Raw genomic sequence first — 27,388 nt, 5'->3', positions numbered from 1 at the left:
AACGAGGCGGGGGTCCTCGCGGGGCCGGAAGCGAGAAATGGGGACCAAAATGGCAGACCTCGATTCCTCTCAGAAGCTGTTAGGGGTGCCTCCGCCGCCTGACGGCGTGGGAGGAGGCAGCTGTTCGGGAATATCCACTGAACTCATTCGCTCCCTGACCGACCTGCAGGAGCTGGAAGCTGTGTATCAACGGCTCTGCGGCGAGGAGGTGGGGGGCTGAGCTCCTTTTTCCAGGAGGATGCAGCGGCAGTGGGCTTAGGAGCCGTCAGTCTTGGGAAATGCAGGCTGTGAGAAGGTCTCTTCTTGCCGAGGAAACAAAAAAGCACCTACTCGAGAAGCAAGCGTGTAGTTGAGTGTAGTTGGGGCGACGTGACTTCTCTGTTTACTCGGTCTGATGCCCCCAAGCATGTTTTCCTGTCATCTAGGCGATCTGCCCCCACTCCCCCGTTGATTTCCCTGGCCCTTAATCTCTAGGTTTCTCCGCCAGAGTGAAGTTAGACTTGAGGGTATACGCCGACTCGCTTGCTTTTCAAAATAAGAGTAAAGGCTCTCTTGCAACGGCTTAGCAATTTTAAAAATTATGGTATACTTTTACCCCATTATCTCATTTAAGCGAGAAATCATTGCAAATAATCTTGAAGCGTTTTAAGATTTCCTCCTGTGGGGAATGAATTTGGGGGTGTAATTTTAGTGTTTCGGTTAAATGCAGGGCCTTATAGAAGCTTGAGATTTTAAGACTCAGGCACAACTGTCTAATCTTGGACAAGTCACTTCATCTCTTGTATCCATGCGTGGTGTCAAATGAGGGGCGTGGGCTATATTCTGTCGAAGATTCATTCCTTGCAGCCTGCTTCACTTTTCCGTGCGACTTGGTGCTGTCAATACAATTTTGAATGCCATTTGGGCTCCTTGGCAGTCAGAAGAAAGATCTAAACTCTAATCTAAAAGTTTAGTAGCTGTTTCCTAAACCAAAGTTTTATTAAGGTTGAGCACAAAAGGCAATTTCATACTGGAGCAGAGGTGGTCATTGATATCTTGAGAATTTTCAAATATAATATTAACTTACACCAACTCTAGCAGTTTCTAATACATTTTTCAGCAAGATGTGCTTTATGAAGTTCAGTACTGAGCTTGCATTCAATGAATGGGGGGGGAATTAAGTCAGTCTTACAAACAACAAACAATATTAGTTTTGTATTTGTATTTGATGACTGTCAAGGACATGTTTTCCTCTGGATCCTACTGGACTATTGTAGTAGAAACATATAGCTAATACTAATGGCTTTTGTTGAGCCATATGCGACATGCTATGTTAACAACTTTATATGTGTTATCTTGTTTGGCTCACACAACAGTCGTATGGGGTATATATTACTGTCCCTATTTTACAGATGAAGAAACTCAAGCATAAGAAGGTTACATTAGTTAAGGTAGTGCAGTAAATGACTTGGCTGAGAGGAAATTATATTTATCACTTCTGGCTACTGACTATACACTAGAAGAGACTTTTTATAACTGCCACTTTAGAAGTTTCATTTGTTTATTTGAGCCTTTATATTTTAAATGCCTTCCTGTGTTAGGCACTATGCTAATGAAATTGAATAAAAGTTTACGTTCTCCCTTTGTTGTGTTCATCTCGTAGACGGAATAAGATACACATAAGGTAACCATTATTATGTAATATGGTAAGTGCAAAAATGAAGCATTGTTTGTTAAAGTCCTAGGGGAGCTTAGTGAGAGGAAAGAAGACATTTGAAATGGGATTTACCCTTCAGCTAAGTGGTTGGCTTAGATAACTCTTAAGGTTCCTTCTGATCATACTAATGACAGGTTGTTTCTCTGTGTTTCAGAAAGTGGTGGAGAGAGAGCTGGATGCTCTTTTAGAGCAGCAAAACACCATTGAAAGTAAAATGGTCACTCTCCATCGGATGGGGTGAGTCTCATCTCAGCAAGACCTATTGTTAATTCCATTAGGGTCCACTGGATAAGTTACTATTTTTCCTAACTTTCTGTTATACAATGCAAGTTGAGTTTGAATTGAAAAGGAGCATTACCTCCAGGTAAAGTGTTTACCTAAGGGTATAGTTAAGCTGTTCTCAAAGTGTCCTTGGACCAGCAAGTATCAACATTTGGAAACTTGTTAGAAAAGCAAATTTTGGGACCTCAGCCCAAACCTATTATACCAGAAACTCTGGGGGTGGGGCCCTAGAATCTCTAGCTTAATGTGCATACCAAGTGGTTCTGACATATAGCTCAAGTTTGAGAACCCCTGTTTTTACAGATTTTGTATAGTTTCTAGTCATAAAAATTGGTCTTTGGGCTTCCCTGGTGGCGCAGTGATTGAGAGTCCGCCTGCCGATGCAGGGGACACGGGTTCGTGCCCCGGTCTGGGAAGATCCCACATGCCGCGGAGCGGCTGGGCCCGTGAGCCATGGCCGCTGAGCCTGCGCGTCCGGAGTCTGTGCTCTGCAACGGGAGAGGCCACAACAGTGAGAGGCCCACATTAAAAAAAAAAAAAAAAAAAAAAAAATTGGTCTTTGATTTCATCATCCTCTTAGATTGTTAGTGCGTTTTATGCTCACTTAACAATTGGGGGAGTCTAGGTTCTTTGGCAGTACCTATTTAGGGGTGTCTTTAGTCGTTATTGAAATTAATTTATTATTAAGTATAGGCCTGAGTTTTCACTAAAACACTCTTGAGGAAAAGCTTTGAATAGAATGAACAGAGCTAAGAGTTGTAGGGAGGTACAAAAGAAGTAGAAGACGTAGTCTCCATCTGCAAAAAAATTTTTCCATCTCTTCTACTGTCTACCCCTATGGATATGTGTGCTGACAATGTGTGTCTCCAGTCCCAACCTGCAGTTGATTGAAGGAGATGCAAAACAGCTAGCTGGAATGATCACCTTTACCTGCAACCTAGCTGAGAATGTGTCCAGCAAAGTCCGTCAGCTTGACCTGGCCAAGGTAATCCCCTTGAGCTTTTGATATTTGAGTTAGTAGAGGGCAGTAGAGAAGCTACCACATTAGAAATTAGAGTAGCACCATCCAATAGAAACCTAATGCAAGATACCAAAACCAGACAAAGGTCTCACAAAAAAACTCCAGACCAATAGCTGTTATGAATATAGGCATACAAATCCTCAAAAACACTAGCAAATCAAATCCAGCAACGTATATAAAAAAAAAGACTATACTGTGACCAAGTGGGGTTTATCCCAGGCATGCAAGATTGGTTTAGCCTCTGAAAATCAATGAATGTAACATATCATATCAATAGAATAAAGGACAAAAACCATATGATCGGGCTTCCCTGGTGGTGCAGAGGTTAAGAATCCGCCTGCCAATGCAGGGGACACGGGTTCGAGCCCTAGTCCAGGAAGATCCCTTAGTTGCCACGGAGCAACTAAGCCCACGTGCTACAACTACTGAGCCCGCATGCCTACAGCCCATGCCCCGTAACAAGAGAAGCCACTGCAATGAGAAGCCCACGCACCACAAGGAAGAGTAACCCCTGCTCGCCTCAAGTAGAGAAAAGCCCGTGCGCAGCAACAAACACCCAGTGCAGCCAAAAATAAAAATAGGTAAAATTAAAAAAAACAAACAAACCACATGATCATCTCATAGACTCAGAAAAAGTATTTGACAAACCCCAACACCCCTTTTGACAAAAATACTCAACAGACTTGGAATAGAAGAGACTTCCTCAACCTGATAAAGGGCGTCTGTGAAAATCCCACAGCTAATATACTTATTGATGAAAGACTAGGTGCTTCCCCCCAAGTTCAGGAACAAAACAAGGATGTTAGCTCTTGCTGCTACTCTTTAACATTGTACTGGAAGTTCTAGCCAGGGCAGTTACGTAAGAAAATGAAATAAAAGTCATTCAGATTGGAAAAGAAATCTAATATGAACCCCACATGTGATGTAAAATTTCCCAGTGACCGTTTTTAAAAAGCAAAACAGAAATGGGTGAATATAATTTTAACAATTTAAAAATAACATTTGTTTAACCCATTATATTAGAAATTACTATGAAACGGTATCAGTGAGATATTTTACCTTATTTTGTGCTAAGTCTTTGAAATCCAGTATGTATTTTACTCGTATACATCTTCATTTGGACTGGTCCCATTTCTTGTCCTTTTTTTTTTTTTAAGATAGTTTATTGCCACATTTATACCTCTTTTTTTCTTTAAGTTTTAATTTTAATTTTTTTTTTTTTGGCCGTGCTGCACGGCTTGTGGGATCTTAGTTCCCAACCAGGAATTAAACCTGGGCCAAGGCAATGAAAGCACCAAATCCTAACCACTAGACCACCAGGAAATTCCCCATGGACTAGTCATATTTCAAGCACTCATTAGCGACAGGTGGTTTGTAGCTGCTGTATTGAACACAAGCACAGGATCTGGGTTCTTGAAGAAATCAGTCCCAGCCTCAGGTTTCCCCTGTGAAATAGCGTAACTCTTCCCTATCTATTTGTTCAGATTCTGCCAAAATAATTTACCATGAAACGTTATAGCCACACAGCTACCAACTCACATATTAAAGTTTTCTTAAATGTTATTGCTTCTTTAAAACAAAAATACTGGACTTCCCTGGTGGTGCAGTGGTTAAGAATCCACCTGCGAGGGCTTCCCTGGTGGCACAGTGGTTAAGTATCCGCCTGCCAATGCAGGGGACACGGGTTTGAGCTCTGGTCTGGGAAGATCCCACATGTCGCAGAGCAACTTAAGCCTGTGCGCCACAACTACTGAACCTGCGCTTTAGAGCCCGCGAGCCACAACTGATGAAGCCCGCGTGCCACAACTACTGAAGCCTGTGCGCCTAGAGCCTGTGCTCCACAACAAGAGAAGCCACTGCAATGAGAAGCCTGCGCACTGCAACGAAGAGTAGCCCCTGCTCGCCGCAACCAGAGAAAGCCCGCCCACAGCAACGAAGACCCAACACAGCCAAAAATAAATAAAATAAATTAAAAAAAAAAAAAAGGAATCCACCTGCCAATGCAGGGAACATGGGTTCAACCCCTGGTCTGGGAAGATCCCACATGCCGCAGAGCAACTAAGCCCGTGCGCCGCAACTACTGAGTCTGTGCTCTAGAGCCCGCGAGCCACAGCTACTGAGCCCGCGCGCTAGACCCTGTGAGCCCTAGAGCCCCCCCACCCCCCGCTCGCTGCAACTAGAGAAAGCCTGCTTGCAGCAACGAAGACCCAATGCAGCCAAAAAAAACAGAAACAAAAAATGAAACGCTGTAACATTGTAAATCAACTATACTCCAATAAAAATCTTAGAAAAAGAACAAAATACTGATAAAGATAATATATAAAAAGTAAATAAATAAAACAAAAGTACTTTTCATGTATTTTCCATATTTTATTACCTGGTTTACAATATCATGTCCCCAAAATGTCAAATACATTTTGATTGTGTTATAAATTAAACAATATAAGCCAAATATAAATATGGATTATCCCCGTTGCTACCTCCATTAAAATAAATGATCCGGTCAATCAAACAAAATTGTGTGATACCCATCAGTAGTATTGACCATCATCAACAAGTTTTGTGAGTGGTAGTGGTGGTGCTTTTTGGTTTACCAGTGAAAGCTGAAAAGGACCTCTGGTTAATCACATTCAGCTCCTGAAACTCTACCTTCTGGAGAGAGATTTTTGAAAGAATAGGACATTGTTTCTAACCACCAGGTCTTTTTGCAGAATCGCCTCTATCAGGCCATTCAGAGAGCTGATGACATCTTGGACCTGAAGTTCTGCATGGATGGAGTTCAGACTGCTTTGAGAAATGAAGATTATGAGCAGGCTGCAGCCCACATTCATCGCTACTTGTGCTTGGACAAGTCAGTCATCGAGCTCAGCCGACAGGGCAAAGAAGGTTGGCGTCCCAAACTGTTGATTTGTAGTTTAGTTACAAGCATCTGTAATCTAGTTTAAACATCTGTAATTTCTAGTTTAGATACAAGCATCTGTAATCTGAACTAGGCAGTCTCAACCACCAAAAGGACATCTGTTAGGAAACTTCCTTGTCTGGTACTAGACCCTTTGTAGGTCCTAGACTATCACGAGGCAGAGGTTGTTATTCCTACTTTACGGAAAAGAAAACTGAATCCAGATCTACTACCCGTGGGTTCTTTACACTTGACCATGTTGCCTGCTTATAAAATTTAAATTAGGGGGCTTACCTGGTGGCGCAGTGGTTGACAGTCCGCCTGCCGATGCAGGGGACACGGGTTCGTGCCCCGGTCTGGGAAGATCCCACATGCCGCAGAGCTGCTAGGCCCGTGAGCCATGGCCGCTGAGCCTGTGCGTCCGGAGCCTGTGCTCCGCAACGGGAGAGGCCACAACAGTGAGAGGCCCGCATACCGCAAAAAAAAAAAAAAAAATTTAAATTAGGGACTTCCCTGGTGGTCCAATGGATAAGACTGCATGCTCCCAATACAGGGGGCCCGGGATTGATCCCTGGTCAGGGAACTAGATCCCACATGCCACAGCTAAGACCCAGTGCAGCCAAATAAATAAATATATATTTTTTTAATTTAAAATTAAATTTTTAGCTTGGTATTCTGGGCCTTCCATGATCTCAACCCACGCTGTCTTTCTAGCCTTATTTCATGCCATTCACTCATGCATCCATCCATTGTGCACACATTTATTGAGCTCCTCTATATACCAGGATATGTACTATCTGCAACACTCAGCAAATACTCTGCATCTTTCTGTTTCTAATCCTTTGCTCATTTCATTCCCCTTGCCTGGAATGTATGTTCCCCCTGCTCAGGTATCAAAATCCTGCCCGTCTTTGAGAGATGGAATATCATCTCTAGGAAGCCTTTTCTGATTACTTCAACCAGAAATGTGACTTGTGGGCACCTTTCTTATGACACTTATCATACACTGAATTTTATTACAGTTATTTGCACACAAATCTTATTTCTTTCAGTTGATTGTAATTTCTCTGACAATAGGATCATGGCTGATTCATCTCTTAATCATCCATATTGTTGGTACAGCATCTTACACACACTAAGTGCTCAATACATATTTTTGGAATGTGCAGACCAGGTGGCATATACCTGACATAGTACCATTCTTTACGTTAATTCTCATTTTCTCCCCATTGTGCAGGCAGCATGATTGATGCCAACCTGAAATTGCTGCAGGAAGCTGAGCAGCGTCTCAAAGCCATTGTCACAGAGAAGTTTGCCATTGCCACAAAGGAAGGGGATCTGCCCCAGGTGGAGCGCTTCTTCAAGATCTTCCCACTGCTGGGTTTGCATGAGGAGGGACTAAGCAAGTTCTCAGAATACCTTTGCAAGCAGGTATGGCTCCTGATTGCTTGGCAGGATAATGTACAGTTCTCCACCTGCAGATTGGGGCACTGGATGGATACATTTTCTGTGGATACTTTTTTACCTCTGGATTTGACTCCCCTTTTCTGCTGTATCCTGGCAGGACTGGATGCATACATTCATTCAACACTTACCTATTACCAGTCTACTGTGTACCAGGCATGGCCTGGACATCTGGTGCTGTACATTTATTTCCAACAGACCAAGTGAAAGTATAGGAAAATTAAAATGCAGATTCTCTGACAAGTTGAATCACCCTTTCCAGGCTGTCAACCAGGGACTGGCTTATTTTAAGAGCATTCAGAGAAGTTAGTGGTTTTAAGACTTCATAACCAAGCTTCAGTCTCAAAATAAGACTTGGTGGTGAGGGGGGAACCCAGGCTTATGTCTCAAAAATTGAGATGAAGCAGGTGAGGTCACTTAAGATTAAAACTGAAAAAGAAACAGGCTTCAGTTAGTCTCAGCTCGTCTCTGCCCAGCCCATCCTTAGATGGAGAGAAGCAAACATCAGTAGGCATATGTGCACAGGGTTGTTGTTATTTTTTAACTATATGTCACAGTGCATCCTGTCCCCACTCCCTCAATTCTATATAATGGAACATTATTTTGCCATTAAGAAAAATGAGACAGTTCCATATGTGCTGACACATTTTACTCTCTAACATGTGGTTGGTTAAGTTAAATAACAGTATGCTATCATTCATGTTTAAAATGAAGGGAGTGGCAGTAAAAATGTATGCTTATATAAACATAGGATATTTTTGGAATGGTTAACAGTGGTCGCCTCTCAAGAGGAGACTTAGGAGACCAAGAGACATAGGTAAGATGAAGAACTACTTTTCACCAGACCCTCCTTTGTTTCTTTTGAATGTTTAAGTATGTTTTACCCATTCTAAAAATTAATTAACTAAAAATAAAATATAACTGCTTTATGGGACTTTTTCTTTTTAAATTTATTTATTTTTGGCTACGTTGGGTCTTCGTTGTTGCACACGGGCTTTCTCTAGTTGCGGCGAGTGGAAGCTACTCTTCATTGCGGTGCGCGGGCTTCTCATTGTGGTGGCTTCTTTTGCTGCAGAGCATGGGCTCTAGGCACGCAGGCTTCAGTAGTTGTGGCACGTGGGCTCAGTAGTTGTGGCGCATGGGATGTAGAGCGCAGGCTCAGTAGTTGTGGCACAAGGGCCTAGTTGCTCCGCGGCATGTGGGATCTTCCCAGACCAGGGATGGAACCCGTGTTCCCTGCGCTGGCAGGCGGATTCTTAACCACTGCACCAGGGAAGTCCCTATGGTACTCTTTTATCAGTATTTTTTTTTTTTTTTGGTAATCAGTACTTTGCCATCTGAAACCTGGAAATGGTTTCTACTGTTAATCCCTTAAAAATCTCTTCCAAGTACCTAGACTCCTTCCCCTGCTAAACGAAGCACCATTAATAATAATGATAACTTTGAGTTATACTTTGAAACAATATTTGAAACTTGGGACTCTCTCCCGAGTTTAATGACTGTAGATGTTATCAAAGAAAAGGAAAGCTTTATTTATACCTCTGAATGGAAGAAGAGTTAACAACTGTGTTAAGTTCTTTGTCTTCCCTGAGGCCTGGACAACCCAGAGCCCCCAAGGGATGTTCCTGTGTGCTGCCTAGGCTTTCAAGCATCAAGGGAAAAAGAAAGCCAATGGGAGGTCTTTTTGGAAAACTGAAGCTAGTCTTTGGTCTAAGAAATATATGTGGGGACTTCCCGGGTGGCACAGTGGTTAAGTATCTGCCTGCCAATGCAGGGAACACGGGTTCCATCCCTGGTCTGGGAAGATCCCACGTGCCGCGGAGCAACTAAGCCCGTGTGCCACAACTACTGAGCCTGCACTCTAGAGCCCACGAGCCACAACTACTGAAGCCCGCATGCTCTAAAACCTGTGCGCCGCAACTACTGAGCCTGCGTGCTGTAACTACTGAAGCCCGCGCACCTAGAGCCCATGCTCCGCAACAAGAGAAGCCACCGCAATGAGAAGGCCGCACAACGCAACAAAGAGTAGCTCCCACTCGCCGCAACTAGAAAACGCCTGCACATAGCAGCAAAGACCCAATGCAGCCAAAAATAAAATAAAAAAAGAAAAGTTGAAAAAATAACTTTAACATTCTCTTCTTGTGCGTATATGTACGTATATATGTTCAAAACAGAAATATGAGCGGTTAACCTTTTTTAAAAAAAAAATGTGGATTTTCTACTTTTTCAGGTGGCCAGTAAAGCTGAGGAGAATCTACTGTTGGTTCTAGGGACAGACATGAGTGATCGAAGAGCTGCAGTCATCTTTGCAGATACACTCACTCTTCTGTTTGAAGGCAAGCCCCTTTTTCCACTCTCGGGAGACTGGAGACACTTAACAACACCTGCATCACTAGCTTTTCTTTTCTCCTCGCTAGCCTGATGCCTTTAATTTAATCCTGTGGTTTGCTATGTGTTGACTTATTGGAGAATTAACTTCCCAATTCAGTACCTGATTAGCAAAGATTAGTTAGCGTCTCTCAGATGTTTTGATTCTCCTTAGTCTTCAAGACCCAAACTCTAAGAGTGAATTTAATCCCAAAATAAATGACTGGGAAGAGTGATGCTTATTTCCAAAGACGCTCCTGTAGAAACTATTAACATAATTTATCAAATGCCTGCTGGTTTACTAAGCACTGTGCATATTTAACAGACAGATTTGCTTAGCACCTCCTGGCACTGACGAGTACAATTTGTGTTCATTTTGGGAAGTAAAACAGCCAAAAAGGGTTGAATTAGACCCCAGGTCAGTCCTGGATGGAAGAAAGGAGTTTATCTTGTGGGAAGAATATTTGGAATACAGCCCTCTCACTTTTTCCCTTCTAGGGATTGCCCGAATTGTAGAGACCCATCAACCAATAGTGGAAACCTATTATGGCCCAGGGAGACTTTATACCCTGATAAAATATCTGCAGGTGGAATGTGACAGACAGGTGGAGAAGGTGGTAGACAAGTTCATCAAGCAGAGGGACTACCACCAGCAGGTGAGCAGGGGAGGCTTATAGGTGGTTTAGTAGCAGTATTAGCGAGCAATACTGAATAGAATAAATTAGGGAGGGGAGTGAAAAAAGGTGCAGCAAGGAGAAAAATGGCAAATGCAGACTGGCCCGCATCTTGTCCCTCACCAGCTTACTTTGGACTTGAGGTGTTGTCAGGTTAATTATGGCCTCAGTACATGACTGAGAAGGAAATAGAAAGGGCTTCTAAAAGGAACACAACAGAAACGTTAGACCACTTCTCTATCACAGAATGTACAACAGTGCCTTCTAGTGATTTAATGGAATTTTACTTCTTAAGGTCCTATTCAGTGTTAAGTAATTTGTCTCAAATTTCTCCTTCATTCCTTAAGTGCTATAGGTAACATTTTCTTTTTTAGAACTTTGTTTCTCCATTCCTTTGAGCAGATAAACTAAGAGTAGGACTTAGAAATAGGAGTAGCCCCATACAATTTTATTTCTAGAACTCTGGGAGACTCTAGACAGTAGTCCATTGGAACAGCACTAGCATCACTTTTAAGTGTGATAACAGAGGTGAATGTTAGCATTAGAAATCAAAAGGAAGTCTCTGGCTCCTCATCCTGAGAGCTTACTTTTGGCTTGTCTGTTAAACAAAGTAAACCTAAACATACTTATGCCAGAAGTTTGGAGTGACCAACGAGGGGCAGATAGAAGGAGGGAGGGGAAGAGCATTCTCATTTCTGTGGTATATTGCAGTTCCGGCATGTCCAGAACAACTTGATGAGAAACTCTACATCAGAAAAAATAGAACCAAGGTAATAATGCTCTTTTCTTCAGCCCATAGAAGTTTGAATTGGTAATCAAGTATCATTCAGAGACTGCTCTCTTACAATGTGGTTTATGTTTTAAAAATACTTTATCTATGACTTTTTTTAAATGGAATATAGCATACAAACAAAAGCATATGTATAACATATTTGTGTTTTGTAAAGAATACTAGATCGTTACCAATACTTTTGAACTCCCCAAAGTGACTCTCCTCCCCCAAAGGTAACTACTATCCTAAAATTTTTAACTTTTACTTTTTTCTAATAAAAGTAACATATGCTTATTAAAAGAAATGCCAAACATAAAAGTGTATTCATTCAATCAGTAAATTTTTACTCTATACATATTACGTGCCAGGCACTGGTCCTTGGTACTGGGGATATGTCAGAAAGCAAAGTGAACAAAACAGACATAATTCTTTCTTTGTGGCATTTATGGTCTATAAAGTAGACAATAATAGCTAACGTGTATATAGTGTGTACTGTCTGCCAGACATTGTTCTAAACACTTAACCAATATTAAATCATTTAATCTAGGGTTTCTCAGCTTCCATACTATTGGCATTTTGGCTGGGTAATTTCTTTGTTGTGGAGAACTACCTGTGCATTGTAAAATGTTTAGCAGCATCCCTGGCCTCAACCCACTAGCTGCTGGTAGCGTGATATCACCAGACACTGCCGAATGTACCCTGGGAGGTAAAGTCACCCCCAGTTAAGATCACTGATTTAATCCATAAACACTTTTTACAGATGAGGAAACTGAAGCCTGGAGAGGTTAAGTGACTTGCCCAAGGTCATTCAACTAGAAAGTGGCAGAGCCAGGAATAGAATCCAAGCAGTCTGAGTCTAGAGTTGGTGCTGTTAACCATTACAACATACTGAGCATAGAGTACAGGGAAGCATGTAATAAAGGGATGTAACCTAAGCTGATGAAGTTCAAGAAAAAAAATCCTGAGGAAATGACCTTAGATCTGAGACTTTAAGAGTAAATAGGGGACCCCCCGGTGGCGCAGTGGTTAAGACTCTGGGCTCCCAATGCAAAGGGCAGGGGTTCCACCCCTGGTTGGGGAACTAAGATCCCGCATGCCGCGCGGCACGGAAAGAGTAAATAGGAATAAGAGGTGAAATGTGTAACACGTAGAGCAGGGAAAGCACGTGCAAAGACCCTGTGTATTTGAAAAACCCAAAGAAGGCCAGTATAGCTGAAGTGCAGAGAGTTGGCAAGAGCCTGCTATGAGATGAACCTGGTGAGGTTGTTAGAGTCAGGCCATTCAGTGTCTTGTATCCTAAGAGCTATGGAAATCATGTGATTACAATATGACCAGATTTATGTTTTGAAAAGATCTATTGGACTTCAGTGTGGAAAATGAGTTAATTTTGTCTATAATGTGAGGGAGGGGATCAACTTCATTCTTGGTAATGTGGATATTTGTTATCCCAGCACAATTGTTGAGAAGACTACACTTTCTTCATTGAATTGTCTTAGCATTCTGGTTGGAAATCTGTTGACCATAAACATCAAGATTTCTGGACTGTTAGTTTATCTGTATGTCTATTCTTATGCCAGTAAAACCACACTGTCTTGTTTGCTGTAGCTTTGTAGTAAGTTTCAAAATTGGAAAGTGTGAGTCCTCCAAGTCCTTACTTTTCCAAGATTGTTTTGGCTATTCATCTGGATAGATGAACGGGTGTGAGGCACAGTTTAAGGATGTACCCTAAAAAATCCCAGCACAGCTACATGAGGGCTTAAGGAGGTGTGATTTCTTTCACATGAAGCATAGATAATTTTAAACCACTAACAAAAATACATCTCCCAATCTCTTATTTAGCCCAGGCAGGATTTTAGGAGGTGAATAGTTCAGGTGAAACATGTAAATGGGATATGTGGTTGACAGCTGTCTCTGATTATAATTGGACCAGCAGAGCCAGGAGGTCCATTGGGCAGAGCTGACCCTTCTGGGCCCAGGGGGAAGGGGAGTTTGGGACTATGTTTGCCCTGTAGCTCTTAAATCTGAAGGAATCCAGTGTCCTGCTTATTCTTTCTGCTCCGTGTGTCTCAGGGAACTGGATCCTATCCTGACTGAGGTCACCCTGATGAATGCCCGCAGTGAGCTGTACTTACGCTTCCTCAGGAAAAGAATCAGCTCAGATTTTGAGGTGGGGGACTCCATGGCCTCAGAAGAAGTAAAACAAGGTAAAGGCATTTCCCATGTTCTCTGGGATGGGTTGGGGTATAGTTGGCTCTGTTTTATAATACTTAAGTCACAGATCTTTTAATAAGGAAGTAATCGGGGCTTATTAGTCTGTGGGGGGGTCTGTGGACAAATTGACTCCCAGGAGGAAATCTAGACTTACCAGATTTTAGAATTGGACTGGCTCTTTGAGGCCATCTAATCATTTTACAGATGAGGAAAGCTAAAGGCAAGAGTGGTTCAATGATTTTCCTCTGCTCTTTTCCCCACACTGTGCTTTCTCAGCAGCTCAGATTTAGGGATTGGTGTTTAAGTAGGTGATATGTGCACAAGATAGATGGGTTGGTAGATAGAACAAAAAAAATATACATAATTTCATGAGGGAACTTAAAGGAGTGATAGAAATATTCTAAAACTGGATTGTGGCTATTGTTACAAAACTCTATAGAATTTCTAAAAAAAATCATTGAATTGTACATGTACAGTGAGTGAATTTTATAGTATATAAATTATACCTCAATGTAGTATTGAGGTATAATATTGAGAAAAGAATATGTAGTATAAAGAGTATACAAAAAGAGTACATGGTATAAATAAAGAAAGCCTTTCACTCCCTCCCTCAGTCTCCCAGTTCCTCCAGTCGCAATTTTTGAAGGGATAAATATGTTGAATAAAAAGGTGTGCCATAGTCCTATTTCATGGACAGATTGACTCTCCACGTTTTTAAGAAGACCATTTAATTCCTGCTGGTTGAGTATAGGCAGGATGCCCTGAACTGGAGACCTGAAACTGACCCAACATCTGTGGCATTCTGCATGGCTTGTATCAATAATACACGGCAAGGGAATTATTTATATGACCCAGGTGGTTTTTTCTTTTTTTTTTTTTTGCCACGCTGCGTAGCTTGCGGGATCTTAGTTCCCCAACCAGGGATCAAACCTATGCCCCCCTGAAGTGGAAGCACGGAGTCCTAACCACTGGATCACCAGGGAATTCCCTGAATTGGTGTTTAAAGGAGGATACATGCTCATTTAGAGTTTGGTGCTTATTGCTGTTATAATAATAACCATATGTGTTCAGAGTTGCACTGTTTAATACAGAAGCCACAAGCCATTTAATTAAAATTAAATAAAATTAAAAATTCAGTTCCTCAATCATATTAAGCACATTTCAAGTACTTAATAGTGGTACTACATTAGACAACAGATACAGAACGTTTCCGTCATCACAGAAAATTCTGTTGGATAGCACTGGTTAGAGAATGAAATGGTCTGTACCCAATATATTTGTCTTTGTCTTTGGAAGCTTACGTCTTTTGAGTCTTACCAGTTAATTCTAAGGAAATAATGGAAAAGAAGTAAAAACTTCTTTGTACAATAACATTAACTAAAATCTCCAATGACTATGATTTTCAGTTATCTCTAATAATGGCAAAATGTTTGGAAATAACCTAGGTGTCTAAAAACAGACCATCTACATGAGAAGATACCACACAGCCATTAAAAATAAGTAAGCTAAAAAGAAGAAAAACTAAGCCATGTAGAAACATTGAAATATTTGTGATATAATTTTTAAGCAGAATACAAAATTTTATTGGTACTGTGATAACCATGTAAATCACGTACAGATTTGGAACAGAGACTAGAAAGGGACCTGAAAAAAATGATCTATTTCCCTTGGGGAAGAAGGGTGAGTATTCCTTTCTTGGCTGTCTGCTAGAGCACCAGAAGTCCCTGGACAAACTCCTCAATAACTGCCTACTGAGCTGCACCATGCAGGAGCTAATTGGTCTATATATTACCATGGAGGAATACTTCATGAGGGAGACTGTCAACAAGGTAGGAGAGAGGACACATCCCTGGGACTTGGGGCTTCCTGTCCAAGAAGCCAGGCTGAAGGGAATGGCCGAGGCATGTCATAGTTCTTGGTCCTGCTTTGAGAATACCCTTGCATGCAGACTGAGTGTACTGCTTTGAATAGTTAGAGGGCATCTTGGGAGTGATCAGGCTCTTTATGGACCCAACTGGGACTTCTTTCCCAAGGATCACAAAAGAACACCTCAGCTCCTCAGGGAACCTACCTGTTCCCTCCCTCCCTGGAGGTATGTGGGTGAAGAGCCCTGGGAAAGAAGGGCCTTGCCTGGTGTCTTACAACCTACGTAACAGATGTTCCCAAGGCAAACGCCCTAAATACTTAAATTTCCTAACGTGGTGATCAGTAGGGAAGTGAGCTATTTTGGCAAGGAAGAACCACACCAAGCTGTGACCAGAATAAGCTCTGTTGGGAAAAACCTGGACAAGGTACAGAAAAGGGAGCAGAGCCAGGGCCTGTTCCAGAACCATCTAGAACCGTGACACACAGAACTGGGGCCCTCATTGGGTGCTTGGCCTTTTGTGTAGGCTGTGGCTCTGGACACCTATGAGAAGGGCCAGTTGACATCCAGCATGGTGGACGATGTCTTCTACATTGTGAAGAAGTGCATTGGGCGGGCCCTGTCTAGCTCCAGCATCGACTGTCTGTGTGCCATGATCAACCTCGCCACCACAGAGCTGGAGTCTGACTTCAGGTACACTTAACACCCTTTCTGCTTTCTAGGAGTCAAAAAGGTCCCAGTTGTGCTTGCTTCCTGAGGCCCAATTTGTTTCTTCCTTTTTTTCCTCATGACTGTAGTTCAGTTCTGTACAGGATATAAGCTCCCATCCGTAGCACAACATCCTTGACTCCAGGCGGTTGTACAGCAACCAGATATGTTATAGGCCAAATCTGTGTTCCCTGGACTGGATTGGAGGAGTTATTGGCCCTCAGACCTAGGAAAGAGACCAGGCAGCTCAGATGAGGGCAGTAGTTGTAATATTAACAATGATAATTACCACTGCGACAGCCCAGGCACTGTGCTAACTTCCTGCTCCTGTTCAGTCCTAATAGCGACCCTATGAGGTAGGAACCATTAGCTCTCTTTTGTAAATGAGGAAACAGGCTCGGGGAGATCACACATCTCATAAATGGTAGAATATGGAGTGGAGTGTGACGTTCAAAACCTATTCTCTCAACTCTTACACGGTACTGCCTTTCACCAAGCTGTACTGCCTTCTCGAGTATTTTGGAGCTCAGTGGCATTAAGTGAAAGCCTCATAGGGAGTGAAGAGTTGGCCAGTCTCCTCTGTATTCTTTCATATCAGTGCCTTTGAGAGGGTGTTGGCCTCTCCTACCCTGGCTGCTCGGCGTCTCGTATGGTGATCTCAGGGATTGGTTATTCCCTGGAAAGAGCAACTTACGCTTCTGGTCAGGGTGGTGAGCCCTTTGGGGGCTGAACTGGAGGCCAGGTTGAGTGCTGTCAGTCCTCATATGCCAATCTGTCCCCCAGGGACGTTCTGTGTAACAAGCTGCGGATGGGCTTCCCAGCCACCACGTTTCAGGACATCCAGCGTGGGGTGACAAGTGCTGTGAACATCATGCACAGCAGCCTCCAGCAGGGCAAATTTGACACTAAAGGCATCGAGAGCACTGACGAGGCCAAGCTGTCCTTTCTGGTAGGTAGCCCCACAGGTTGGGAGCCGCTCAATTTATCTCAGGGGGTTGAACTGTGTCCTCTAAGCCACAGTATAACAAGGCTTCAACTGGAGACTTTTCCTCCAGTGTCTATATACAAGGAAAGCTCCTCCTTTAAGGAGAGCTCCTCCTAGAAGGTTGTGAACCCATTTCTTACCCAGGGACCTATTTCACAGCAGCCCGAGCCAGGACGTTCACTGCACTGTTCCCTGCCTGGAAGGCTAGGTGCCTCAGCTCTCCCCAGCGCTTATTCCCAAGAGCACTACCCAGCTGTTGAGGGGCTCCACTGAGTATCAAGCTTGGATTACATCTGTGCCAGGCCCCCAGACCACTTCCCTGAGGACATCCCACAACATGGGTTGGGGCTGACCCATTAGGCCTACCAAACTGCTTTTCTAGCACACTTCTCAGGCTCTCAGTTTCTTCAGAAAGGTGACCTTCTTAAAGTCCTGCTACACAGAACGGCAGTCTTACCATTGTGTGACAGCTGGGGAAGGAGAAGCGTGGAAGGACGAAGGGATTTATACAGGGTAACAACCAATTTGTGAACAACCAATTTGTGATGAGCCAGAAAGAATGCAGATGAGCCCTGGGCCTGTGATCAGGCGTTTCTGGCACATGGTGTCTTTTCGTGTGTGGGTACAGCGCCATCAGAGGTCATTCTGCTCCACCCCCTCACTGGCCAGGCCCTGAGTCTGCTTGACTTCTGGGGTTCAGAGACCTGACAGAAGCATCCGATAGCAGAGCTCTCAGTCAACAGTCCACAGATGGGGTCTCTGAACACCTGGGGGTAGGATGCAAAAATGTAGACCCTTTTTTTTTCTAGAAGCAAGGTCCTTAGCTTTTATCATTCTTAAAGGGGCCTATAACACCAAAAGAGTTAAGATGTTGCTTTCAGAGACAGAAGCCTAAACATGCTAATATCTACCTTGCCCCTATGCAGGGGAGCCCACAGTAACTAGTCCTCAGACAGATCCAATGAAGTCTATTTAGGAAACCTTACTTTCTCCTTGTCATTGAAAATATCTTCCCTGAGCATGGGTTCTGTCTTTTTAGGATGTCATGGTTGTTGCCAAAAAAGAGGATGAACTCCAAGAAACTATTGCCTCTGAAATACGGCACCTTTGGAGAACTTTGCCAAAATTTCTGGCAACCAGCTTCATATGATCATGAACTGACTTAAATTTTTCATTTTGTTTGCATTCTATTTCATTTTTTATAAAACTTATTTTCATCTTTCATTTCTCTGCTCAGAAATGACTCCTTGCTACCTACCATATCAAAACTAGACATCTTTGCCGGACAGTTTGTTGAAGGCCTCCAGAATCTGACCCATCCTGTCACTCTAGTCCTATTTTCCATCCCTTGGCTCCACGTGTCCCCAGTAGGCTGGCTGCTGTGTTCACACATTCGCTGCTCCCATTCAGACAGCTTCATTGTTTGAGGGCCCAGAGGATAAGGCCAACAAGAAAAGGTGATGCTAAATGCTTGGTGACAGTTTTCTGGTTTTCCTGATGCCAAGTATTTAAAATGTCATCACTCCCATTGTAGGACCTATTTCTTATGTCACCTTGATTCATTTGGCTGTCAAGATGAATTCCCCAACAGTGCTGATTCATTCATATCATTCACCATGAGCTAGGGATAAGCCCAGTGAATCCATGCTTACAAGGACTGTCAGTACAAGGAAACTTTGACATCAAAGTTTTTGGTATTTGAAATCAATACCATTTGAACTCAAATCCATTTTTCCCTCATGACAGATTTTACTTATGCCCTCCCCTCAAGTGCCTTGGAAACATTTATGTTGTGGCCTTCGTCCTTGAGCTGTCATGACAGTGCAGTTATTTCTCTGGAAGTTTGCGATGTTAGCAGCCTTGTGCTGTGGCATGCTAATGAAAGACCTCAAGTCTCATCCATCCACCATGTAAGTGGTCTTAGCAGCATTGTCAGCAGCATGATCTTGTAGTATTAGCTGCAGGACACTGACAAGGGCAGTATTTTTGTGGAAGACAGGGGGGACATCCTAATCTCAATCCCTGGGGTTATGGGATTCTTCTTTCACCCTGAAATCCTGAAGCTTCTGACTCATCTCTTGAAATACTAGCCCCTCCCTACCTCACCTCGGCCTTCCTGGTCATGGCACCAGCACACCAGTTCAAAGGCAATGTGATCTTCTCAAACTCTAATTTCTCCCACACAAGGCCTCTAAATTAGTATTCCCAAACCAGAGCTGTGCTCGTGTGGCATTCACCCGCTTTAAATAATCGTCAGTGCCACTCCATTGTCCACAGGACAGCATAGCTCCCAATTCCCAGTCTGACTTCACCCATCTCTGCAGCTCCACCTCTTGCCATTTCCCTGCACATGTCTGTGCACTGACTCTGCTGGTCCCCAAATACCTTTTTGGATTTTATGCCACTCTGCATTTGCTTATGTTATCCTTTCTCCAGAAGACAGTCATTCACTCATTCATTCATTCAACAAATATTTATTGAGAAACTTCTATATATCAGGCACTGTTCTAGGTTTTTGAGCTGCACTGCCCAGTATGGTGTGGCTATTTAAATTTAACTTTAAACTAAAAATCCAGCTCCTGAGTTGCACCAGCCACATTTCAAGTGCTCAGTAGCAACACATGGCTATTGCTACTGTACTGGACAGTTCAGATTTAGAATACTGCCATCGTCAAGAAAGTTCTCTTGGACGGTGCTATGCTAGAGATACAGCTGTAGAGAAGACAGACTAGATCCCTGCCTCCTGGAGCTCTCATTCTAGTAGGAAAGGGAAACAAGAAACAAACAAGACAATATCAGATAATCCTAAGTACCATTAAGATAACATCAAACAGGACACTGGACTAGAGGAGGCCGATGGGGGTGGAGAAATGTACTCACCCTCCTCTCCTATCAGAATTATGTTCCAGCCTTTTAAGTTCCACTCAGTTCCCTACTCTACCATGGAGTTTCCTAGAATGCCTCAGACCAAAACATTGTGTCTTTCCTGTAAATGACCATAGCAGTTTTTACCGTAATTGTCACTTTTGTCACATGCTGCTTTTTATGATTGGTGTTTCTGCACCAAGCTCATAAGGCCGTTGAGTTATGAAGGAAGGAGCCCTTGGCCTAGAGTGGGGAGACCTAAATTCTAATCCTGGCTCTAATCCTGTCACTCTTTGAATTGCGGTCCTCCTACCCTGCTTTATTTTTCCTCATGGTGTTTATCACTACCTGACACTTATTTATTGACTTCCCTTCTGGAATGTAAACTCTGCGAGGGGATAGATTTTGTCTGTTAACTGCTTTCTTCCCAGTACCTAGAACAGTGCCTGGCACATAGTGGGCACTTTAAATATTTGCTGAATCAGAAGTTGACTGACCTTGGTGAATTATTTCACCTTCTTAGGAGTCATGTTTCCACCTGTGAGCTGGCTTGGTAATACAGTTGACTCTTGAACAACACAGGTTTGAACTGCACAGGTCCACTTATACGTGGATTTTTTTCAATGGTAAATACTACAGTACTACACAATTCACAGTTGGTTGAATCTACAGATGCAGATACGGAGGGCCAACTCTAAGTTACATGCTGATTTTCGACTGCATTCCTAACCCCTGCGTTGTTCAAGGGTCAACTATACTTGTTTTGCAGAAGGTATTCAACAGAGCCAAAGAACTAATGATGAGAAAATGCCTCATAGGTGGCAGGCTCTCAGGAAGCATTTCTTTAATCAACGTCAGCCGTTGCATCACTGACCTGGGCTTGGAGGTTTGGAGCCCAAGGACTTCTCCGAGACTTGCATGCCTAAACATGGAACAAAAAGACCTGAAACCTTGGGTCACTACCTCTGAGGTCAGATGGCTTTGCTGCCTTTGTGTCAAGCCCAGGAGAAAGGGCGAGCCTGGTTCACCATTCTGCCCACCGAGACCTGAGCCCCCTGCCTGATGACACTGGTGTGGGTGGTCCTTAGCACCCCCCCCCCCCAGCCTCAGGAGTGCAGCTGTCAGCCAGTCTGGCCTTGGAGTGGGTACAAATAATAGTGAGCAGGAAGTCACATTCTTCTGTCCTTGTCTCCCAGGTGACCCTGAACAACGTGGAAGTCTGCAGTGAAAACATCTCCACTTTGAAGAAGACACTGGAGGTACGGGGGAAATTGCCTATCAGCTTTCAGTGGCTGTAGCCTCCCCAGGCCTCTTTTTTTTTTTTTTTTTGCGGTACGCGGGCCTCTCACTGTTGTGGCCTCTCCCGTTGCGGAGCACAGGCTCCGGACGCGCAGGCTCAGTGGCCATGGCTCACGGGCCCAGCCGATCCGCGGCATGTGGGATCTTCCCGGACCAGGGCATGAACCCGTGTCCCCTGCATCGGCAGGCGGACTCTCAACCACTGCGCCACCAGGGAAGCCCCAGGCCTCCTTTTGAGAGTGAGCCCTGTGCACTCCTCCTAGTGGGGGCTATGGCATTCCCTGGCATTGAGCCAGCTCTTCTTCACAGCATTTGAGGGGATTCATTAGTGAATGACATGGTAGCAGGACATCTCTGAACTATGGGAAGAGCTCTGACCCATGAGTTAGGAGATCAAAATTCAAATTAGCTCTTCCAGCACATACTTGGCATGTGACCTTGGACAAATCCCTTAACTCCCTGAGCTTCAGTTCTCTCATCTATGAAACAAGATACAGATCTCCATGGTGCCCTGCTTTGGGTTTGTTGGGTGGCCCAATAAAAAAACAGGATTGAAAGCACTTTATAAAAGTGATAAAACCCTCTATAAATTTTGAGATTAAGATGATATGGGGGGAATACCCTGGCGGTCCAGTGGTTAGGGCTCTGTGCTTTCACTGCCGAGGGCGCAGGTTCAATCCCTGGTCGAGGAACTAAGACCCCACGAGCTGCGTGGCATGACCGGAAAAAAAAAAAGAAAAGATGATATAGGGTTCACTTAACCCTGTACAGAGCCAGTTGCTGTCGTCCTTTTTTAAAGGAAGGCCATATAACAGTGGAAATTGCTTGGGCTTGGAAGTCACATACCCCTGAGTTCAAGTCCCCACTTGACCACTGACCAGTTGTGTGGCCTGAAGCAAGTTCTCTAACCTCCCTGAGCCTCAGTTTCCTCTTTTGTATACAGGGGTAATGCTCTCTGCCCCACAGGTTTGTTGTGAGAATTGAACGAGAATATAAAGCACCTGGTACATGAGCGGCATGCAGTGGTAGTTAATGATTGTATTAGTAGTTATACGTAACATCATGGAGCAATCACTTTGTTAAGTATTAGAAAACGAAGAGCCCAGCTCTCCACCACTCCCCAACTCTGCCTCTGGGAGAAGAGGGAAGCCAGAGTCCTGCCTCCCCAGCGGACACTCATACCAGGGAAGATGCTTGGCTCCAGAAGCGTGGGGCTCAGTGCCGAGGCTGGTGCTGAGTGTTGGCTTTAGGGCTGGGCAGACTGAGGAGGCCGGGAGCCAGCACATGAGAAGAGGGCCTAGTTGCTGACGGGGTTCCTGAGGGAGGCTCGGAGAGAGCAGTCAGGTGGGGGTTTACAGTGTAAACTGGACCAGATTAGGAATTCACCCCCAAAAAAGCCTTAAAATGGAATAAAATAAGAGCAGCATTCACAAACTACCAGCAGCGCAGTGTCTCTCGCGTTATAAGTGTTCAACAAGGTAGTTGTCGTCATTGTTTTTAAGTCATGGCACGTTAGATTGTATTCCAGACTTTTTCCTTAACGTTAATTAGTCTGTTGGATTTTGAAGTAAATTTTTGGGAAATGTTAGGAATTCAGAACTGAGCCAGCAGAATTAGCCAAGTGAATGAAAAGAAGGATAACAGAGCTGGAAAAACAATTCCCATAAATCGCCCCCCCCCCAGATTTGCATTTCACATGTATTCTTTCTCAACCCCGTCAGCAGTCCTTTGAGACAGGCAGGTCAGGTGGTGTGACGTCCCTTTAACAGATGAGGTTAAAAGGCTAGTTAAAGATAGTAAGTACTGGAGCTGCCACGGGGACCAAGGACCTCTCCCTGCTAGATCAGTCCCTTTGCAGCTCTTCCTCACAGCTGCTCCTACTGTAGCCAAAATGGCACCAACTGTTAGGAGGCTATAGGAAATGCAGGCAGCTCCTGCCAACCTGAAGCAGCTTCCCCTGTGGCATTCTCTACAGCTAGACCTTAGTGTGGGATTAGGAACAGGTGCTCTGGAGCCATAATTCCCAGCTTGAATCCCAGCTTCACGACTTACTGCTGTGTGGCTTTAGGCAAGTTATTAATTTCCCTGTGCCTTAGTTTCCTCATCTATACAGTAGGGATAATAATAGTGCCTACTCCATAAGAAAGGTACTTTAATTAATAAAAGTAAAATGCTTAAAACGGGGGGCCTGGCACGCAGTAAGCACTTAAATCTTACCTATGGTCCTGACAATATCCTCTGGGCAGCCAGACCAAATTATTTACAAAGCAGATCCTATTACAAAAGTTAGTGTCTCCTTAGTGCCTACTACGTTCCAAGCACTGGGCTAAGCACTTTGTGCATCATCTCATCCAACTCTCACAACCACCATGAGAGCAGGAATGTGTTCCCACTTTATGGCCAAGGAAATTAAAGCTCAGAAGCTTTAGGGCTTCCCTGGTGGCGCAGCGGTTGAGAGTCTGCCTGCCGATGCAGGGGACACAGGTTCATGCCCCGGTCTGGGAAGATCCCACATGCCGTGGAGCGGCTGGGCCCGTGAGCCATGGCCGCTGAGCCTGTGCGTCCGGAGCCTGTGCTCTGCAACAGGAGAGGCCACAACAGTGAGAGGCCCACATACCGCAAAAAAAAAAAAAAAAGCTCAGAAGCTTTAAATCACTTGACTAAGGTCGCTCAACTAATACATGGCTGAGGCAGGATTTGAAGCCAGGAATGCCTGACTCTAAAGGTGTGAAAAACTTCTGATATTTGTGTTTCTTACTCACACCCCCTGACACCAATACCCTCATATTACAAAGAGGGAAGTGGGAGCCAAATGACTAGCCACAGGATCAAATTCAGGTTTCCTGAGACCCAGCCAGGGTTCTTGCCTCGGATTGACCAGAGCTGCTCCCAGAGGAGGCTGGAATAGGAGAAATGGCTGGTTTCATGTTGGCCTCTTCGCCCTCCTCACATGCCCACGGCCCAGGCATGCTCAGAAGCCTGATGGCTGGGTGTTCTCCCCTAGAGTGACTGCACCAAGCTGTTCAACCAAGGCATTGGAGGGGAGCAGGCCCAGGCCAAGTTTGACAGCTGCCTTTCTGACTTGGTTGCCGTGTCCAACAAATTCCGAGACCTCTTGCAGGTAAGCCCCAGGTTCAACTGCTGCCTGAATCCTGGGCCTGTGTCTGAGTCTGAGAATATTGTCACTGGCTTATCATGGGCTTCGTGCATATAAGGAAACGGGAGGGGGGAAGAGGAGGCACGAGGGAGCAGAGTGCAAGCCACTGAACTTGTGCGAGTCCCTTGAAGACTAAAGGTTTCTCAGCAGTGCAGCTGTCACGTTGACAAGCTGCATTCTGGTCCTCTAGAATCTCCAGTGCCAGGAGCCCTCAGAAGGGTCCTCAGAGGAAATTGAACCATGTGGGTACTGAGATCTGCTTGGCCTTAGCTGAAGGTGCTGCCTAGTACCAGGCACTCAAATCTCTTCTTTCTAGAGTTTAACAGACCAACCCCATGGTCTCATCTCTGGCCTGGACCTGAATCAGAATATATCTGGAAAGGAACAGGTTTTTCCTGGCGTCTTTGATTAGCATTATTTCTGTTAGACTTCAGACAGGGCCTGCAGAAAAGCCTCATGGCTGGAAGGATGCCGTGACAGTCAAAGGATGGGTAGAGCAGGAGAAAGGGAAGGGATGGAGGCATGTGTCTTCTGTGTCTGATGCGTCTCTGCCTTGTCCTACAGGAAGGGCTGATGGAGCTAAACAGCACAGCCATCAAGCCGCAGGTGCAGCCTTGGATCAACACCTTTCTCTCTGTTTCCCACAACATCGAGGAGGTCAGCCTGACCACGGACGGCCACCAAGCCCAGGATTACCCCTCATTCCCCAGCCCACAGCTGGAGTGCAGTGGAGCTGTCTGAACACACTAGACCTTACATATTTCTCAGGCCCACTTCTCTCGTGCTCGAAGGCTAGGTTCCTCCCAGAAACAGGTGGTTCCTCCCAGAAACAGGTTGTTCCTGCAGTCAGAGGGCTCCGAAAGACATCTAAAGGGAGTTTGCCTTGACCTGACGCATTCTCATTTATTGAGCCTCTTCTTGCCCCACATTTTATAGACTTGGGACCTCCCTCCCCCCCTCCCCCCCTCCCCCCCTCCCCCCCTCCCCCCCTCCCCCCTCCCCCCCCGAGTCTTCATTGCTGCACGTGCACTTTCTCTAGTTGCAGTGAGCAGGGGCTACTCTTTGTTGCGGTGCACAGGCTCTAGGCGTGCAGGTTTCAGTAGTTGTGGCACGTGGGCTCTAGAGCGCAGGCTCAGTAGTTGTGGTGCACGGGCTTAGTTGCTCTGCAGTATGTGGGATCTTCCCAGACCAGGGCTCAAACCTGTGTCTCCTGCATTGGCAGGTGGATTCTTAACCACTGCACCACCAGGGAAGCCCCTCTAGCCTAATCTTTTCATTCCTGTATAACATGAGATACAGAGGGGATAAACTGCCAGGAGCTTTGCCATATTGCGTGGGCCACTGCTGCAGCCCAGGGCTGTTTGCTGGTCAGAAGTGTGATGCAGAAACAGCAGCAGTTTCTGCCAGCCTGATTTTAAGCTGATTTTAGGCTGGATGAGTCATAAGCTACAAGGGAGGGGGTGAATGGTCCTTCTTGGAGACGCCCCTGGTGACCCACCTTGCTTCCTGATAATAGGAAGAATTCAATGACTACGAGGCCAATGACCCTTGGGTACAACAGTTCATCCTTAATCTGGAGCAGCAAATGGCAGAGTTCAAGGTGAGCAGGGGGTCTTGGGACCAGCCTATAGAATTACCCACCTCTGCCCCAGTCAGCAGCCTGAGGCTTCTCATCACACTCCTGCTGGGAACCCAGGAAGCTCTTCTGAGCCCCAGGCCACAGAAATACTCCCACAGGAGAAAGACTCCTGGGAGGCAGAGGGGTGAGGTGGGACTCCCGCTGATGCCTAACCTGCTTGCAGGCCAGCCTGTCTCCAGTCATCTACGACAGCCTGACCAGCCTCACGACCAGCCTTGTCGCAGTGGAGTTGGAGAAAGTGGTGCTGAAGTCCACCTTCAACCGGGTAATGTCAAGGGAGCACAGGCCCCCCTGCTCTGTTGCTTTCCCTCTAAGGAAGACAAGTCTGTCCCCTCTGTCTGCCCAGGCCCTGTCCTGCCCTGAGTCAGTGGGGCCAGCTGAGGCACCATCTGAGGCCCAGCTGGCCTTGTAGCCCAGCACTGAGCGAAACTGGGGGCCAGTTCTGCTTGGCCAGAGGGCCAGGCCTTAAACAGTGACCGGGCCCGTGTTCCCTTGCAGCTGGGCGGTCTGCAGTTTGACAAGGAACTGAGGTCACTCATTGCCTACCTCACCACGGTGACCACCTGGACCATCCGAGACAAGTTTGCCCGGCTCTCCCAGATGGCCACAGTCCTCAATCTGGAGCGGGTATGTAGGGCTCCCTTGGCCTAGCCAGGGAAAGGGGACTGGGAAGAGAGGCAGAGACAAAATTTGAATCCCTGCCGCTCCCTCAAAACCAAGTCTCCACCGGCAGCCCAGCCCTGCAGGCCACCTTCTTCCTGGGCAGCCCTGCTCTGCCTCTGGTGGAGCCCAAGGCCGCCTCTCAAGACAGCCCCTCCTTGCTGACTCGTCTCTGTTCTTCCCTGTAGGTGACCGAGATCCTAGATTACTGGGGCGCCAACTCTGGCCCATTGACGTGGCGCCTCACTCCTGCTGAAGTACGCCAGGTGCTGGCTCTGCGCATAGACTTCCGCAGCGAGGACATCAAGAGGCTGCGCCTGTAGCTGCCAGGGTGACCCCACCTGGCCCATCACGCTTTGGGGCCCATTCCCTAAGTGGCCACAGCCCAGACTGTTGCACTGCTGGCAGCATGGAAACAAGGCCCCGACGCAGTCCACTCTCTGTTCTCAGACCTGTCAGGGTGCTTTGGAGGACAGTCTCTCCCCACCAAGTGAGGTAGGTCCCCCTTGGCTCCTAATTAGGTGGGCAAGACAGGGCAAGCCAGTCTCCTGCACAGGTAGTCATTCTCTCGTCCTTGGACACTACAGCAAATGGGCTGCCTCCCTGCCAGTCTTAAAGGACTTAGGTTTATCTAGGGACCTAAGGAATTAGGTTTATTCCGAGGAGAGGCTGTGATGTTTATGATCACCCTAAATAAAGATACTCCTTGAAGAGATGCCAGTGTGCTGTTTCCAGGAAGGGCTGGATGCTACAGAGCAAGACAGGTCCATCAGTTGCACTGAAATGTGAAGGCAAAGGCCTAAATCCTCAGCCTCCTCCCACACC

At 45.3% G+C, this 27,388-nt stretch overlaps 1 protein-coding gene across 1 annotated transcript; it reads left to right on the top strand.

The window, feature by feature from the left end:
* The first annotated feature begins 31 nt into the window (after positions 1 to 31).
* Positions 32 to 27,276, top strand: COG4 (component of oligomeric golgi complex 4). Its single transcript, XM_081216140.1, has 19 exons — positions 32 to 208; positions 1,851 to 1,933; positions 2,849 to 2,963; positions 5,711 to 5,885; positions 7,136 to 7,329; positions 9,593 to 9,698; positions 10,228 to 10,385; positions 11,115 to 11,173; positions 13,246 to 13,379; positions 15,097 to 15,215; positions 15,777 to 15,943; positions 16,742 to 16,907; positions 21,005 to 21,067; positions 24,112 to 24,228; positions 24,829 to 24,921; positions 25,781 to 25,864; positions 26,067 to 26,168; positions 26,402 to 26,530; positions 26,752 to 27,276. The coding sequence occupies exons 1-19, from the start codon at positions 38 to 40 to the stop codon at positions 26,884 to 26,886; spliced, it is 2,370 nt and encodes a 789-aa protein (XP_081072266.1). The 5' UTR covers positions 32 to 37; the 3' UTR covers positions 26,887 to 27,276.
* The last annotated feature ends 112 nt before the right edge of the window (positions 27,277 to 27,388 follow it).

This window comes from Mesoplodon bidens, assembly GCF_964165515.1.
Source record: "Mesoplodon bidens genome assembly, chromosome: 18".
In the NCBI taxonomy this organism is placed as follows: Eukaryota; Metazoa; Chordata; class Mammalia; order Artiodactyla; family Ziphiidae; genus Mesoplodon; species Mesoplodon bidens.
This window is presented reverse-complemented; position numbering and strand designations above follow the sequence as displayed.

What these genes read in the sequence shown, in the direction of transcription:
- COG4 (XM_081216140.1), top strand. Translation starts at nt 38, where the DNA reads ATGGGGACCAAAATGGCAGACCTCGATTCCTCTCAGAAGCTGTTAGGG. An exon ending in ACTCACTCTTCTGTTTGAAG is followed by an intron (nt 9,699 to 10,227) that starts GCAAGCCCCTTT and finishes TTTCCCTTCTAG; the next exon opens with GGATTGCCCGAATTGTAGAG. An exon ending in CTCAGAAGAAGTAAAACAAG is followed by an intron (nt 13,380 to 15,096) that starts GTAAAGGCATTT and finishes GCTGTCTGCTAG; the next exon opens with AGCACCAGAAGTCCCTGGAC.